General features: G+C 40.3%; 1 protein-coding gene across 19 annotated transcripts in view; it reads left to right on the top strand.

The window, feature by feature from the left end:
* The window catches only part of WIZ (WIZ zinc finger), a 111,405-nt gene that overhangs the window by 11,657 nt on the left and 81,217 nt on the right, over window positions 1–18,531 (top strand). For 14 of the 19 annotated variants that reach the window (XM_020796322.3, XM_078385889.1, XM_072990361.2 and 11 more), the window contains exon 2: window positions 1,932–2,391. In XM_020796322.3, the coding sequence (XP_020651981.3) occupies window positions 2,013–2,391 (379 nt within the window). In that variant the 5' untranslated portion in view covers window positions 1,932–2,012. The remainder of the gene's footprint in view (window positions 1–1,931; window positions 2,392–18,531) is intronic. The other 5 variants (XM_078385885.1, XM_072990357.2, XM_072990355.2 and 2 more) reach the window with 1 other exon arrangement.

Raw genomic sequence — 18,531 nt, 5'->3', positions numbered from 1 at the left:
CTTTGAAGTCAATGCGGAAACGAATGGGAAGCCAATGCAGAGCAGCCAAAATGGGGGAGATATGCTGATATTTCCTCACCCCACTAAGGAGCCTGGCTGCCGCATTCTGAACCATTTGAAGTTTCCGCATCAACCTCAAAGGCAGCCCCACATATAGTGCATTGCAATGGTCTCATCTCGAGATAACGAACACGTGGACTAGAGTGATGAGGCCCCCCCCATCAAGATATGGTCGCAGCTGGGCAATCCGCCATAGATGGAAATAGGCGGAGCAGGCCATGGACGCCACCTGGGTTTCCATGGTAAGTGCCGGGTCTAGATGTATCCCCAAGCTGCGAACTTCGCTCTTTGTGGCAAGGGTCATCCCCCCAAATGAGAGGGAATCTCCCAGTCCACTGATGGAGGAACCACCCACCCTCAAGACCTCCATCTTGTCCGGGTTCAGCCTCAACCCATTCAGCCGCATCTATTGCAGTACGGTCTCCAGGCAGCGCTGAAGGGACAGAACAGCATCCACTGAAGTAGGTGAAAAGGAGATGTAGAGCTGCATGTCATCAGTGTACTGGTGACACAAAGCCCCACACCCCCGGATGACCCTGCCCAGCGGCCTCATGTAGATATTAAACAGCTTTGGGGAGATGATCGACCCCTGCGGAACCCCACAGTTGAGACTCCATGGGGCTGAGACACTCTCCCCAAGCTGCACTCTCTGGAGTCGGTCCTCCAAGTTTAGTTTTCAAGTTAGAATTTTTTGTTTGGACTACCACCCTTTTTAGAGCTATTTGGTAGCATGCTGTTTTTCATGTAATATAAGAAAGATAAGATATTCCTGTACACTGGGGATATGCAATGTTAAATAATTCCTCTTTCTGTTATGTGGGACTCAGTGTAAGCATTCTAATTTCAAGAGGTGAGGTACTTTGTGAATTGCAAATTGATGGAGGCTTGTATCTTGCCAGTAGCAGTGGTCCATACCCTGCAGCGATAAATAGAATCCTGACAAATTTGCACATAATGATTTATTTCTCCTCTTTTTCACTGTTATATTGCAGTTTTAACAAAAATTGGGCATCAGTTTTAATGGCTTGAGAGTGAGAGCTCATGGCATACTACCATTCCGATTTGTGGTTATAGTCATCAGCCCTTAGAAAAATAAAACTGATGGCCTTCCCTCATAATCGAAAATTTCTGTTCTCCCTATGTTAGTTATTTCCACCATTCTATGAAACATTACATCATGTTAAATCTTTAAATGTCTATGTTGTGGACTTAATGTTACACTGCTGTTTCTGAACAGGGACTGGAAAAAATATTCTGCAGTGGCTAAAATACAGTTTAGAGATGATTCTACAGTATTGATATTTCGGGTGAAGTATGGGCCTGAACTAGATAAATTGGTGTGCACAGTAGTTACGATAAGTATGTCACAAGTCAATTCGAAAGCATGACAAAGTACTACTATAATGCATTTTAATCCATAATATATAATGAGCTCCTTCTGTACGGTATTTTAAGGTGAGTTTGTCTGAGGTCTGTTGAGCCAAGAATTATAAGGGACAAATGCACCCTGGTATTGGCACACAGGTGGTCCTGCAAGCCCTTCTGGACAAGTGTGGGCATGCTGCTACCTTCTGCAGTTGGGATACCAGTAATCTAGCTTTGGCCACTCATTTACAGATGTGTTGAGATTAGCACAGAAGGTATTTTTTTTTAATTGTCTTGTCTCATGTCAAACCAGATTTGCTCTGCTGTGGTCTAGAAATAAGTACTATTTCCAGGAAGCAATTTGTTCTGAAATTGTATAATGTGTATTTTTAGAAGTAGCACTAAATCTTAACTAGCACATCTAAAAGTTGTTTGGTGAAATTCAGTTTTCTGAACGCTTCTGAAAATGAGCCATCTTGACACCTTTTTTATTATTATTATTATAGGTTGTCTGATAGTGATTATTCCAAATCTACCAAAGCCTTGATGTTTGGCTTGTGACATCAACCCAGGAGAATCCACAAGGAATGGAGAAAGTCGTTCCCACTGCTTCATCAAAACGACAGAAGGAGCATGAGGATGATAGAGAAAAAACTGTGCTGATGACCCTGGTGTCAAATAAAGAGGATCTTTCTGCCCTTGAGCAACTCCAAGGTGAACAGATAATAGCTGCCTGTTTGAAAGATGCAAACCCATCTCTTGATAGTGTGGCTCTATCAGGAATGTCGAATGAAGGGAGGAGTGTTCTCAAGGAGACAATCCCGAGTTCTTTAGAGAAATTAGAAGCAATGAATAGAGAGGGGAAAGTGACTGATGGGATATGTAACCGTAAAGAGGGTCCCTGCTTTTTGTCACTGTTTACTCACCAAGGCGCAGATGATGCTTTGGAAGCCTGTGATTTGACAGGTAAGTCCTGTGTGTTATAATGACAGGCACATTTTCAGAAGTAAGAACTTCCAATAAGGGCTTCATACTTTCAGAGCAGATGAGGCAAAGACCTTTGAGGTGAAAATTAATGTGCTTTTAAGACATGCTTTGGCCTAGAGAATGCATATGATATTGTTCTGTTGCTGTAGTTGATTAGATTTCTGTGGAAATGTGTAACATATGAAATAATCTGTGGTCTCTACCTTGAGACACACACAAATAAACATGCAGGATCAAAATGCATCTTCTGTTAATTCAGCATACAGTAATAGAGAGAGACCTGATTCAAGCTCTGCGTAGTACCTAGCTTGGCCTATAACTTTAACTGAATCGGTTGCACACTGAAGAATCCTGTCTAAAAATGGGCTGGGGAACATGTATTGAATTCCAAATCTTATCAGTACTGTATGTATTTGCGAAGGCTTGGGCAGGCTTATCAGTATGGCCAGTGGACAGGGCTGATGTGAGCTGTGGTTTAACAGTACCTGGAGGGCTCCTGGCTCCCCAAACCTGTTTTATGGTGCTTATATCATAGGGTTATCAATGGTGGAACACCAACCATATGTTTTTGTTTCAAAGGTATTGCTGACAACTCTTGTATGCCAGTTGTACAAATTACGGTTGCGATTTGGACATGTTTCGTCTGGCAGTCCTGTTGTTGCCTATAGTAAGAGTCCATGGCAGTGGGCCAAATCCTAATGCTTAGCATAGTAAATCACATTAGAGTGTGATTTATTATTCTAGTGCCATTTACTATACTAAAAAACAGCATTTTGGCCATTATGTTGTAAAGCTTTCTAAGAAAGATGGCTGTTCAGGATAAGGTTTTCTAAGGCAGTGGTCCCCAACCTTTTTCGCACCGCAAATTGGTTTAGCTGTGAGACATACGTGGACAGGGCGTCCAACTTTAGAAAGTGTGTGCGCGAGAGGTGTCTGTGTGTCTATGTGTGGGGCGTCTGTGCATCCATATGTGGACGGGGCATTCATGTGTCTGTGAATGTGTGGGTGGGGCGGACGGGTGTCTGTGCATGCGTGAGCGGGGCATCTGTGCATCCGTGCTTGTATGAGGCAGCGTCCGTGTGTCCGTGCGTTTGGGGGGAGCTCTGTCTCTGCAGCCCGGTCCTGCCAAAAGCAAAGCGTGCTGCTTATATACCGCCCCATAGTGCTCCAAGCACTCTCTGTTAATTATGCAGGCTACATAATGTGCCAAGGCCACAGCCCGGTATCTGAGCTCCAGTGAGAAAGTTATGACATGTACTGTGCTTTTATTGTTGTTGTTCTGTGTCTGTGACATACACGCGTGAAATAGGAATACATTAGATATAATAGAACAACATTCTATTTCTTTTATAGTTGTTCTACAAGAAACCATAAGAATTCACTATCATTTTGTTTACAAAGTTTGGTTTTTGACAATTTTACAAATGTTAAGCCAAAATACTTATGAGATGTGAAGATAGAGTAAATAAATATGGAGTTCCACAGGGATAGATCATCTCCCTATTGCTGTTCAACATTTATATTAGGCTGCTGGAGGAGGTAATTCAGAGATCTGGAGAGCACTCGTCATTACACAGATGACATGCAACTCTATCCTTTTCATCTTCAGCAAAGGAAATTGTGCAGATCCTAGTGTTCTGCCTGGTTGTTGTTATGGACTGGATGATGACTAATAGGCTGAAATTTAATCCTAACTATTTATATGCCACCTCTCTCCCCATAGGGGACACAAGGTGGTTCAAGACAGGGACCTTGTTGTTAGGAAGGGGACCCTGATTGGTTAGGAGGCTTCCTGCCTGATCTAGACGGGGCCACACTTCCCCTGAAGGATCAGGTTCATAATTTGGATGTGTACGTAGACCTGGCCCTCTTAATGGAGAATCAGATCTTGGCCATGACCAAATCTGCCTTCCTCCAACTCAGGCAGATTGCATACCTTCACCACTATCTTGATGGGAAGTCCCTAATAACACTGACCATGTGCTGGTAATCTTGAAGATTGACTACTACAATGCTCTCTATGTGGGGCTACCCTTGAATGTGGTTTGGAGGCTGCAGCGAGTGCAAAACACAGCTGCCAGACTGGTTTCAGGAACATAAAAATATGATCACATCTCTCCTGTCCTCGCCCATTTGCACTGGCTGCTGCTATGCTTCTAGTTCCAATTCAAGGTGTTATGCTGACATTCAACGCCCTGAACAGTTTAGGACCTTGCTACCTGACTCAGCAGCTCTTCCTCAGATATACCTCCCATCCTATCCACACCTCCCAGTCTTTGATGATGTGGAGGGCCACCCCAAGGGAGGCCTGAAAATCTACAACTAGGAACCAGACCTTCTCAGTTGTGGCCACTTTACTGTAGGAACTCTCTTCTGGTGGAGGTGCGTCTGGCCTCCATCGTAGTCTACCGTAGAAAGCAAGTACCTGTACTGTAAAAACATGACTTTTAACTCAAGCCTTTGAAAATCTTACTCCCATCTAATTTTAATTTATTATAGATATTTATTGTTTAATTGGTAACATTTTTGCCACCAGCTTTTGTGTTAGTGTCTGTCACTAAATATAGGAGGGTTCAGAGAGGGCCTTTTTTTGTCTGTTTTTTAAATTTATGCTTATTCCGGAATGTTGTGTCAATATTTACTTTTATTTTAAACCATCCAGGGTAGTGGCTTGCCACTATATGGGTGGGGTAGGAGTCTAATCAATCAGTCAATCAGTCAATCAGTCAATCAGTCAGTCAGTCAATCAATCAATCAATCAATCAATCAATCAATCAATCAATCAATCAATCAATCAATCAATCAATCAATCAATCAATCAATCAATCAATCAATCAGATTCTTTGGAAGGTGAGACATAAATCTGTGTAAGGTAGAAAAGCTTCAGGTTCTGACTGCTGGTGGATTCTGTCTTGTCACCTTTGCTTCTTTGCTGCATTGCCAGCAATTAACTGCTCCAGGCGTTAAGTGTTAAAAGGGGCTTTAAATCCCAGTGGGTGCTGGGTTATTTATGTGTTTTAATTGCTTTTAAGTAGCTTAATGTTTTAATTAGCCTGTTGTATGTTTTCAGTGATGTGTTTCATTTAATATAGTTCATTGTTAATGACATTGATACTACATTTTCTGGCTGGCTGGCAATTTCTGAGGAGTTATTTCATTTTTCTGATCATTCAAAATGCACCATATTATATCTGGAGGATGCCCTATTTCCTGAGATAGTGCCAGATATTACTGTTATGACTTCTTTGTGAGATGTTTTGGAGGCGCAAAGCAGATACAGTATTATGAATGAAGACCAGATCGTTGGTTGCAGAGTTATTTAGCTATTTGGAAGTGGTGCACCTATCTATATGTACATTCAGCTCAGGTTTACCAGAACTGTCTGTCAAGAAGTGCAGGCTTATCCTTTGCCTCGTTTATCTCTGCTAGTCTTGAAAGAGGACAGAAAATACATGGAAAGCACTGAGCCAGCATACTTTCTGATAGTAAGAATCTTGTCAACAGGATCCGTTTAAGTTTTATGAGATTTCATTAAGTATCACCCCCCCTCCTTTCCAAGTCTATTTTCACAGGAAAGAGGGCTTGACATCTAGTAAATGATTTAAAATGAAGGCTGAAATTTGCAGGATTTTGAACCCTCCATGTCCCTGCTTCATGCTTTTTGGTAAAATAGTTTCATTCTAGTTGCACCCTACTTGGCATGGAAGTGCAATCCAACCAGACCTGATAAAATATCAGAAATTGCAAAAGGCAGTCAGTAAGGCCATGGTCAGACCAGCAAAGCGTTTCCCCATTTTCTTGCATTTTTTTACTCCTTGAGCAGTTGTGACAGATATCCTGGGGTTGTGCATTCTGATGTGTTTTTGAATTATTGCAATATTTCCCTAAATTTTATGTGATATGATCAGCTACACTTAGGTACTGGAATATTTCCCTCTGGGTTGTTTATGTCTCTGGAGCTCCCTTTTTCCTTTTTATTTATTTATTTATTTATTTATTTATTTATTTATTTATTTATTTATTTATTTATTTATTTATTTATTTATTTATTTATTTCTTTCTTTCTTTCTTTCTTTCTTTCTTTCTTTCTTTCTTTCTTTCTTTCTTTCTTTCTTTCTTTCTTTCTTCATAAATTTAATTACATCAATGTTTCAGCAACATTTCCTTGATGGGTACAAGTTCCTCTGCTGTGTTTCTTTCTCTTGCAGCAGAGAAACTCCTAGTTGGGCTTTGTTCTCATTGCAGCTCTACCACAGGATCACCAAGAAAAAAACATGAAAGGGCTCAGGGGAAGGAGCACCACTTGGTGGAAGGATCGGCAAACAGATGAAGGGCAGAGGCCGAGGACATAGGTTTTGCAAAGCATCGACACTAGGCTCACTATTTTTAATTTTTTTTTAAGATAAAGGGACATGTAGGCAAATGACACCACTAGTGGAAGAAACACAGGGTGACTTGTCAAAAAAGTATTGGTACAGCTATCAATGCAGGACACAGATTTAATTGTTGTGTGATGAAATTCCACAACAAAAAAGTAGAAACCTCTCAATGGGTGGGATTTAATGCAGAGATAGCACAGGGGGAGGACAGAAGAATGGATAGTGGTGGTACTTCATCTGAAGCCCCCCCCCCCCCCCAAAGGATTGAAATTAACAAGGAGTAACTTGGAAATATTTTGCTGGAGTGATCTCAGCCTAAGACTATATTGTCCCTGCTTTTGGATGGGACACTGCAAAACTGATTCTCGAAAGTCACTAGCAGGAGTGTAATGTGATGAGTTGAGTGGGCTTATGGCATATTACAAGTGAGTATATTAAAAAGCTCTTGGATTTCTTTCCTCAGATTGCAAACATGTGAGACAGCTGCCAAGCAAATTAGCTCATATTATTGAAGAGTTAAATAAGCAAGGAGACAATATACAGCCTTGTCGTACTCCTTTCCCAATTTTGAACCAATCACTTGTTCCATATCCAGTTCTAACTGTTGCGTCCTGTCTCACATATAGGTTTCTCAGGAGATAGATAAGGTGGTCAGGCACTCCCATTTCTTTAAGGACTTGCCATAGTTTGTTGTGGTCCACACAGTCAAAGGCTTTTGTGTAGTCAATGGAGCAGAAGTAGATGTTTTTCTGGAACTCTCTGACTTTCTCCATAATCCAGTGCATGTTAGCAATTTGGTTTCTAAATGCCCAATTATGTTTACTCTAATAGGAATGTTTAGGATCTCTGGCTATGCTATGCTATGCTATACTATACACTATACCCCCTCTCTCTCTGTGTGTGTGTGAAGTTTGTAGAACATTTCATCATCTAGTTAGGACAGCTGAAAACTAATACAAGCATGTAATGTGGCCATATATGAGAAGTTAGCCTTAGAAAAGTAAGTAGCAGGTCAATTATGTAGCCAAAAGAACAAGAATGAGGTGAACTTTCCAGCAGAACAGTTCTAGGAAGAGAATGTTCATTGGCAAGATAAGACATGTTGGGATATTTTATTCTTGAGTGACTGTTAGGTTGCAAGAGACAAACCAGTGTGATTATTATCTGACCATTACGTATTGCTTTGTTCTTTCTGCCTGGTAAAGATCCTGGGCCCTTCACAGTAAGTGGAAACAGCATCCAGGCACAGACTTGATTGGTTAACTGTTTCTAAAGATTTATTCACGAAGAATGGTACAGTCTGTCTGTCTTTAGTTTTGTCATATTTTTTTCCTCTCAGATGTAGTAAGGTAGGCTTACCTTTTATTCTCTTCATATCCTTTGTTACTATAGTCTCCAGATGCTACATGTGTAGCATTATAACCTATTTTCAATAGCATTTTAACAATACTTAGTCAGAGTGAACATATAGAGCACTGTTTTCCAACTTTTTTTGCCACAACTGCTTTTTATGATAGCCAAGTAACCTGCAACCCCACCACTACATTTGCATTAAAAAGGCATTTTAATAGGGTAAAGAAAACATCCTATTAATAGCAATGCAAAAAATGGAGCGTCCCACCAGTTTCCTCTTCCCTCCCCTCCCCCCTGCAATATGTGCACAAGAGAGAAAGAAGGCACACATTGGTCCACATTTAAACAAGTAAAATCAGTTTCACATATTTCTACCAACCAAACCCAGCCACTCCACTCCACCCTCCCTATTTCTCACCAAATGGGCCAGTGGCAGAAGGACATCATGGTCTTAGGGAGATGGCCAGCTTTCACACAGAGAGGATCTCCTTCAGAAAGCAGTACTGTACAAAGCTTTCCTTGCACCCACTGCAGAAGAGGTGGACTCTTAGTGTTTGTGCCTCCTTGGGGGGGTGTTTGTTTATTTTCCTTTTCCTCCCCTTCTATAAAATGCCTTTCACATGGAAGAGGCAATAATCTTCCTTCCTTCCTTCCTTCCTTCCTTCCTTCCTTCCTTCCTTCCTTCCTTCCTTCCTTCCTTCCTTCCTTCCTTCCTTCCTTCCTTCCTTCCTTCCTTCCTTCCTTACTTACTTACTTACTTACTTACTTACTTACTTACTTACTTACTTATAGTTTGGTTATCCCTTCTCAGAAAGTAGAGATTTGCTTCTAGGTCAGGGGTCTTCAAAGTATGACCTGTGAGCCATATCCAGCCCACCTGGCTTTTTTATACATCCTGTCTGTGCAGGTGGGCGTGTGTGTATGTGAGTGCAGGTGGTCAGGAGTGCGTGCTCACGCACACATTCCTTCCACCCTCGAAAATATCAAAAATATATTATATGGCCCTGTAGCGGAACCCAAAAGATGACGTCATTCGTGCATGTCAATCAGAAGATACAGCAGGAGGGGCGGAGTCAGAATGACAGTTAAGACAGCTGGAAGAGACAGAGACAGGGTTGGAATAAGACAGGGATAGAGAGAAGGAGAGACAAGAAGTTATTGAGAGAGTGTTAGGGTTTAAGAATAGATTAGAGGGGTTAGGAAAGAGAATTGAACAGTTTACATCATATTGAACAAGCAGGAATGAACGCATAAGAATAATATAAATAATACCAGTGATTGAATACATGATTTAAAAATTGAACACCTGAAACAGTTATATTTGATTCTCCTTATAATTTTTGTTCTTTAATAAAAGAAAGTTTGATCAAAACCCCTAATTCCTAAGTTCTTTGAGTAGCTCCTAAGTGTGTGGGAATTGTATTGGTATTAAGAGAATACCTGGTGGCAGCGAAAAGGGCATGTTCACCTTTGTGGAGCCCAGAGAAATAAGGAACCACAAGGGGGATCGCCACAAGTGGTGGCAGCGAAAGTGGGATTCGAAATATAATCCAGCGAGCCAAAAGATTTCAGTAAACCAAAGAAAACGTGAATTTCCTGAGCATAGGGAACCTAGTAGTCTGGTGCTATCAGGGCAGGAGTGGGACCCTTGAAAGTAGCTTGGTGAAAAGCTTAAAAAGGGACTCCTGAGGGTAGACCAGAGAAAGACTACAGAAAGGGGAAGCCGTGAGGGAAAATTCAACAGTTTAAGGTTTACCTAAAGATTGTGAAAGACCAGGGGGGCTAGCTTTGGGGTCCTAAGCTCTGAGAGGAGAGTGCTGAGAGGACAAGAAGCGGGAGCCAGGGTCAAAACACGGATCTCAGAGGAACAAAACAAGCAGAGAAGCTTAGAAAATGGAAAAATAAACAGGTGTGTGGCTGAAAGCCAAACAGAAACAGTGTATCCCACAAGGAGCTCAGGCAGGGTGCCTGGAATAACAAAGTAGCGAAGCAAGCCTAGAGCAGGTTGTCTAAGCTACTAAGTATCTCTCCCTAGCACAAAGAAAAAAATCAAGTCCCTTTTAAAAAACAAGGCTTGTGTTTTGAATCTGCCAGAGAACAGATAAGCCATGCCTCCTAAGAGAGGGAAGAAGTTAACAATGGAGGTACCTGAAGGACAAGGGTTACCTCACGAAGAGGAAAGTACTTTTGAGGTAGCTGAGCTGGCGGATGCTACTCAGGAGGATGATGATGATGCCTCAAGGGGAGGAGAAACTACTTTAACTCCCCAAGAATTTCAAAAATGGAAATTGGAGAAAGAGTTTCAATTAAGAGAATTACAGCTCAAAAATGAGGCAGAGGCCAGAGAAAGAGCTGAAGCCAGAGAAATGGCCATGAGGGAAAAGCAGATGGAACATGAGTTCAGAATGAAACAACTAGAAGTTGCAGCCCTAAATCAGAATAACAACAATTCATCAGTTGAAGAAATTTCAAAAAGAGAAAAATATGAGGCTCAGGCCAGACAAAGTAAGCAAGATCTTGAAAATTGGAATCTGCAAAAAGACTTTACATTAAAAGAAATTAGAGCTAAGACTGAAGAAAAATTAAAAGAAATAAGAGCTAGGGCTGTGGAAGAGATTTTACAGATCAGGGCTGAGTTCGAGGCTAAGCAAAAGGAACTGGATTTGAGAATAAAAGAGAAGTAATTGCAGCTAGAAAAGAAACTAATGAAATTACCAGCCCAAAATAAAAATACTAATAATGATTCAAATCCTGAGGGGAACTTATCAAAGCCAGTTGTATATATAAAAGAAATAAAGAACTCAAATTATTCTGAGGTGAAATTTGAAGGGAAGTCCAAAGCTGACAGAAAGAGAGAACCCAGAATGTACCTCAGAGATCAACTGACAGTTGGAAGCCATTTTAAAGGCGAGTCCTCAGAGAATAGCCAGCAGAGACTAAAAAACTGTGAAGGAAAAGGAGATAAATCTCCAAGTTTCGAAAGAAAAGCTTCTATATGTTTTGCTAGTGGAGAACAAGGCCACTGTACATCCCAATGTGTTAAGAATAGAGATTTTGGGCAGCATAAAGGGAATTTGAATTTGCCTAAGGAGGTATACTGCGTACAGCAGAATGAGGCACCCACAGGGGCAGTTGAAGTGGGCACCATAGCAATCACAGTTAGTGCTAGAGCAGAGAGTCCAAAGCAACTTAAACAGGGGCACAGAGAGGTGTTAGTACTTGGAAAAAGTGAGAATGAGTTGAAACAGGTTAATTTAGTGTATACAAACGCAAAAGGTAGACAGGAAACCTTAAATACAAAATGTGAACAAAATTGGGAGAAAATAGAGAGGAAGCAAGGTCCTGAAACAACAAGTCAATGTATAGAGAACTTAGGGAACACTTTGCAGAGACCCCTAAAGATTGCAGCACAGAGTTTGCAGGGCCAACGACAGAAACAAGAGCTAGAGGCTGACAGAAAAGCCAAAGGGGTAACATTTAACCCTGAAGATGAGGATCTGGAGCTAGAAACCTCCAAAGAGAGCAAGTTACAATTAGAAGAGGCAGATCCACTCAAAATAAACCCCAAAATGAACCAAAGAAACTACCTAATACAAGAGAAGGGAGAACCAGGGCAGAAAGTGGTTCAAACAAACATAATATTTGTGAAGGCTTTCATGGCCGGGATCTAATGGTTGTGGGTTTTTCAGGCTCTTTGGTTGTGTTCTGAAGGTTGTTCTTCCTAATGTTTCACCAGTCTCTGGCCGGCATCTTCAGAAGACAGCACTGTGTGCTCTGGTGCAGTTTGTTTGGGAGTTGAGTATTCATTATCTTGTTGAGACTTCATTATCTTGTTTCTTCGATTTCTGCTAATAAAACTGTTTGGTTATTGTTGGGTAAAATGACTTTCGATATTATTGCAGTGAATTCCGTGACAATACATTTTGGTTCAGCCTCGGAATGAATCACTGGCTGAATTTGAAACATAAAAGAACTGATACTGTTGATGAGAGTGCCTCCTGTTCGAAGCAAAATGAAGCTTCTTCCAGTCATCTTAGAAAATGTTGCCACTATGGCAAGGAATATCTGTCAGTGACACCCTTCATCAACTTTTAAATAAATATCTGATGCACTTTAGGCTTTCAGATCTTGAGTTAAGTCTTGGTGGTCTGCAGCAAGAAAATATATTTATTTAAAGGGGGTCGAGAAGTTTATATATTGATTTCCTCTTAATAATCTACATGATGTTCATTATGAAAAAATCTATTTCCAGTCAGTCATATTTTACTAAAAGTGAGGTGTTCCCTTGTCCCACTTCATAGAGTGTGCACACAGAGCCTTTGAAGTATTAAGAATTTATTCCAGAGAGCAGATGGTAATATGGGGGTTAATGTGCAATCACACAAATTGTGCAGTCAAAAGAAGAAGAAGAAGAAGAAGAAGCAAGTACAGTTGTGCAGTATAAGAACTGTTTTATGTTAAGAGAAGGCGTCTGCTTCCATGGAACTATGGCTATGCCTGCTAGAAGAACAGGAAAGTAAATCAATGGAACAGATACTATGGCATATTCTTTTTAATTTAGCATGATTTTCACCCTTATAATGTACCTTTCACTGGTGGGCCAATATTTTTCTCAAAAGCAATTTTTGTTTTCTCATTGCTCGTATATGTTATTGTTTATACAGCAATTCTCTACTATACAGAAATGTCCAAAGTGGGAGGTGCTTGACAATTTGGTAATTGATGGTCACATGGATAAAACCTTTTTCTGCAGGTGATTAGCTGAATTCATTTCATAGTTTCTTATAGTGATCTTACAGATGGTATGGGGATCCTTCCCTGGGCACCTCTTCACCAGACCCTCCTCTTCCTCCCCCCACCCCCACAATATCTTCGCTTTATTTTGTTCTCCCTCTCTTTAGTCTCTTGGTGTTTTGGAGTTTCCTTGACAAATCATAAACCTTACTTTCCTTCGGTGCACTCTTTCTCCCTTTTTAGAATTTGTTATCCAGCCTTTCCTTTAAAGATCCCAAGGCAACAGACTTGGCTGTCCTTCTCCCCTCTTTCTTCTTACAGTAACTTGATCCTCAGTCTGTTGTACTTGTTTGGTATTAAGTCAACCTCGATGATTGAGAGAATGACTGATCCAACATTACGTATGGAATTTATTGATTGACTGGAGACTTGAACATGGATATCCCATTATAGCATTCACCCCTTGTTATGCAAAATAAGTCATGTATTATTCATGTACTATGCTAATGTGTTTGAGAGGCGCAGCCGAGAGAGAGAGAGAGAGAGAGAGAGAGAGAGAGAGAGAGAGAGAGAGAGAGAGAGAGAGAGAGAGGTTAAAAGGCGGGACCTGAGAGGAGGAGTCAGTTAGAGAGAGAGTGAATTAGTCAGAGTCAGAGTCAGAAGAGATAGAGATTGAGTTAGAGACTGGTTAAGCTAAATAGATAGAGAAGGTGGAAATTATATGGCAAGAGAATAGTATGTACATCTGAAAAACTTCTGTGATTAATAAATTGTCTTCACTTTAATAAATACGTTTTGTTTGCATTCACCATACAAGTGTCTGATCAAATGTCATTTATTTTGTGGATTGAGGTAATCCACTGGTGGCAGTGAAAGGAAAACATGACTGGAACCTTTGTGAGGGCACAAAACGTAGGTGTCTCTAGGAGGTGAATGTCACACCCATGTTCCACTTCTAGACCTGTTCTATGACCATTATATCATGTTGGCACATTGGCTGTTATTAGAGCGAGCAAGAGGTATTCCTGACCTTTGACACAGACATTTTGTTAGGTGTCCTTTCTCCACATGTCACACATGTGCTCCCTTTTCCTGTCCCCCAAAAATGCTCTGCTAGCCAAGTTTAAAAAGTAGCCTGCATGTTGTAACCTTTGAGTGTAAAAGATGTAATTATGTAAGATGCATAGGAAAGTACAGAATGGCAAGTTCAAACCTCACCTTTTGTGCAAAATATTTGTTATTATAACTATTCGGTGTTTTGCCCTTTAATTCCAAATAGATTAGATCCATAAACCTATTAGATAGTTTAGATGCTATGATAATATGTTGACGTTGTGATAGCACCGAGGCCATGAGAATGCCAAAGGATGGTAATTTTTATTAAAGCTTTTATTAAATGTTCATGAGAACAGGGTTTTTTTTTTACAAAGTGAAAATAGGCCATGCACTAAAGAATTTTGAAATGTATCTAGAGTGTGGTGCATAAAAATTGCAGCCTGTACAAGAAAGCTGTATTTGAAGTTAATGACTTCACACTTTAGAATGGTTACATTTTGTCTTAATATGAAGTCTAAAATAATAAAGGATGATAATAATAATTGTTACATTCTAGAATTTTCCCTCCAGGTCTGGCTTGTTTCCCTAATCTTTCTGTCTGAAAGAATTTAAATATAAATCAGTGGCTGAAATTCCTTTGGGATTAACTGTGCAGTGTCACATATGCGATCTGAGCCTCCACAGATCACCATTTTGGAAAAATCTCTCGAGTTTAAGAGTCTGCAAATCCTCCTGCTGAGCAATGAAACCATATGCCCTGGCAGAGGTGGGGCCAAGGCTGTCTCTTTAGGCTCTCCCTCCCTGCTGTTTCTGTTGTATCTGTTTTTGAAAGCCCTGTCCATGTCAGAAGGAGAATGACATGTGGCATTGAGGATTATTGTTCAGTATAAATAAGACCAGTGGTCTTTTGAGCATAAATCTGTTTCTTTGGATCTCAGGCATAGTTCAGAATTCTGTATTTCTTAGTGGGAATTTGAGCTGTTTAATATGGAACTTTTTTTAAAGTTAAAAGTACAGATACTAAGTTTCTTCTATATGATACTTTTGTCCTACTGATAGAGAATATTTCCTTTGCACTTACACATGCATTTTATTGTAGTTTGGGAGAAATCTAATTTATTAGTCAATTGTCCTGATTGCCAAGAATAAAACTGATAATGTGAAGGTTTACATGACTTTGTACTGCTAGAAGACATTCCACTGTGTAAGTTGAGGCTGACTAGGGATTTCTCTACTACATGGCTTTGTCCAAGGGGCAGTGTCATATGCTCAAAAATCCTAGCATTCCTCTTACTGTCGCCCTACAGTTTGGATAAGTGTGGTCAGTCTCTTTTGAAGTAATCCAGGAAAGATAAGAAGGTTTGAGGTTAGAGTTCTTGAACCTTCCCACAGTCTTTAACCTGAATTCATATTGCTCGTATCTATCATTAACAACGTCATATTCATTTGTAAACCTGTCAAGGTTGAAAGTATGACACTTGAAAAGTCCTTTGGGCACTATGTGAGGGTTCGACTTTAGGCTCCTCCCTTTGTGCAAAGAAATCAGGAGATTTTTGTTGTTTAGAAACAGGTGTGATATTTATTGGTATATTGAACAAATAACCAGTGTCAACTAAATGGTTCCAACGTCTTCCTCCTTCTTACAATGGGTCAGTAAGGGGCTTCCATTTGTTGTCCAGAAATGGGTTCCTTTCACCAGAGTTCCACGGACCCAGCCAATCTGCTGAGAAGTTCGGGTTCACAGTCCGTCCTGCTTCACCTTCCAGCTGGGGCACGGTGTTGTCATCCCGGCCATCAAACCACACGGGACATCAGGTGTAAAGGTCTTCCAGGGTCCTCCCTGTACTCCTTCCTCCTCATTTCATTCACCCTCCATTCTAGCCTGTCCTCTCTCTCTCTGTCTCCTCTCTCCTTCTCTTCTCTCAACTTTCTCCTCCACTCCCTGGCCTCTGCCTCTCCCCAATAATATGGTTGTGATGGGATCCCCCTTCTTTTCCTATAGTCAACCTCCTCCTTTAGGCACTCTCAGTATTTCCCATGCTCCAGTCCATGGATCCTCCATCCAGACCCATTCCCAACCTGGCGGCAACTGCTCTTCCCTCTTCTTTGTATCAGCTGTCCCTGCCTCTATCTCCACCCTCTTCTTCTGTTCCATTCCCGCCGTTTCCCTCTGAGTCCCTTTGACAGTTAGCTTTTGTATTATTCCTCCTTCTATATCCTTTGTTTCTGTCCCTCGCTGCTCTGTTCTTTTGGGGGATGAGACTGTTAAGGGAGTGTGCGTCTGTGACTTTATCTTGTCTCTCGCAGAGTAAAGAGCAGATAAACGCACACAACAGCTTCTTCTTTTCAGCAGTGTATTTACAAAATATATACAGGATATACATACATACAGCACTTCAGTATTCAGTATTCAAACCGGCAGCATGACATGCAGACATCAGTACACAGGAGAAGAGAGTGACTGTACAGAGTTCATTTCTTAAATACAGTTCTGGCATCAGTCTGGTCCAATCCCGTCTAAGGTGACTTCATGCACACAGGTGTGGCAATCTTCATATTGCAGAGAAATTGCATCAGCCAGGGATGAAGGAATGACGTCATCTTTATCTTGTTCTGCACACACACATATTATGTTCAGGCTATATAAAAATTATATACCTTAACACTCCTCCTAATTTTTAAATTGCCTGAACCCATTACACATTCCCAATGCATCTATACACATTTCATGCTTTTGAGCACACAACGGTTTAGTCAATATGTCTGCAATATTTTCTTCAGTCTTACAATATTCTAATTCAATTAGTTTTCCTTTTACAGCTTCCCTTACGTTATGATATTTTATATCAACATGTTTGCTCCTGTTTTTTACTCTATCTGTTTTGGCCATTTGTATACAGGTGGTATTATCTTCCATTACTTTTATTGTATTATCTGTTTTACACTTTAAGTCTTTTGTTAATTGTTTGTACCAGATTAATTCAGAGCATAAATCTGACAAGGCAGCAAACTCTGCTTCAGAAGTTGAGATTGCTACAGAATTCTGCTTTCGTGATTTCCAACCAACTATATTACTTCCAAATTTTATGACAAATCCAGTCATAGATTTTCTGTCTTTTTCATCGTTAGCCCAGTCACTATCCACATAAGCTGACAGTTTTAAATTTTTTGATGGTTGCAAAATTAAACGATAATTATATGTTCCCTTTAGGTATCTAAAAATCCTTTTTAATCCTTGCCAGTGTTTTTCACTAGGTTTTTCTATATATCTACTGAGTATGTTTACTGACGCCGCTATGTCCGGGCGCGTCCAGTTCGCTAGATACATTAGGCTCCCTATTGCTGAGTGATATAAATCTTTATTTTCAAAATCTTTACTTATTTCATCTTCCTTTTGAAAATCCACTGTCATGGGAGTACTCACATTCTTGCACTCTCCCATACAATATTTTTCTAACATTTGTTTTATTTTGTGTTCTTGACTTAATTCAAGTCCATGTTCTGTTTTCTTTATTTGTACACCCAGATAATTTTGTATTGGCCCTAGATTTTTAAATTTGAATTCCTTTTTTAATTGTTTTTCAAACAACTCTACTTGTCTTTGATCTTTTGCTACAAAACATAGGTCATCAACATACGCCAGAAGAATATTTAAATCATTCCCAACTTTTTTGGTATATAAACAAGGGTCTGCTAGACCGTTCTTGTATCCTAGTTTCATCAAAACTTGGTGTAAACAATCATTCCAATTTTTAGCAGATTGTTTCAAACCATAAATTGCCTTGTTTAGCCTGTACACTAGTTCTGGTTTAGTACCCTCAAAACCTGGTGCTTTTGCCATATATAACTCTTCCTTTAAGTCTGCGTTTAAATATGCAGTTGTTATATCGTAGTGGTAAATTACATAATTTTTACTGACAGCAAAGGCAAGCGTTGTTCTCAATGTTTCAGATCTAACTGTCGGGGAAAATATCTCATCATAATGTATAAACCTTTTCTGTGTAAAACCTTGTGCAACCAACCTTGCTTTATATCTGTAGTTTCCGTCATTTTGCAATTTTCTTTTGAACACCCACTTACTACCTATTACCTTATGCTCTGGTGGTAGTTTGGTTTCAGTGAACACGTGATGTTCTTTCATGGAATTCATCTCCTCCTCCATGGCCTCTAACCACTTATTCTTCTCACAATCAGGAAGCTTCAAAACATCTTTATAATTTCTGGGCTCAATATAAACATTACACACTGTAATACCATTCACTCCAAATCTATTGGGTGGCACACCCTTATTTGCCCTCTGGGACCTCCTGGGACCATGTGAATTTGTGTGTGTTTCTATCTGACTACTAGTATGTGCTTCCTCCTCTTCGTGTCCTTCCTCATCACTACCTTCTTTTTCTTCTTCTTCTTCATCATCTGTAGTAGCTCCTCCTTCTTCATCATCAGCACAGGACTCCATGCCTTGCTTAAGTGTTCCTGTCTGTCTTAATTGACTTTTTCTTTCGTGTAGAGGGATGTATAACTGTGAGTTTGCATGTACTTGGTCCCAGTTTTCCCCTTCATTAAAACTGGCTGACCTAGAGATTACCACATTTCT

Source organism: Pogona vitticeps, chromosome 2 (genome assembly GCF_051106095.1).
Source record: "Pogona vitticeps strain Pit_001003342236 chromosome 2, PviZW2.1, whole genome shotgun sequence".
Taxonomy (NCBI): Eukaryota; Metazoa; Chordata; class Lepidosauria; order Squamata; family Agamidae; genus Pogona; species Pogona vitticeps.
The sequence above is the reverse complement of the archived record's forward strand: the minus strand, read 5'-3'. Positions and strand labels throughout refer to the sequence as shown.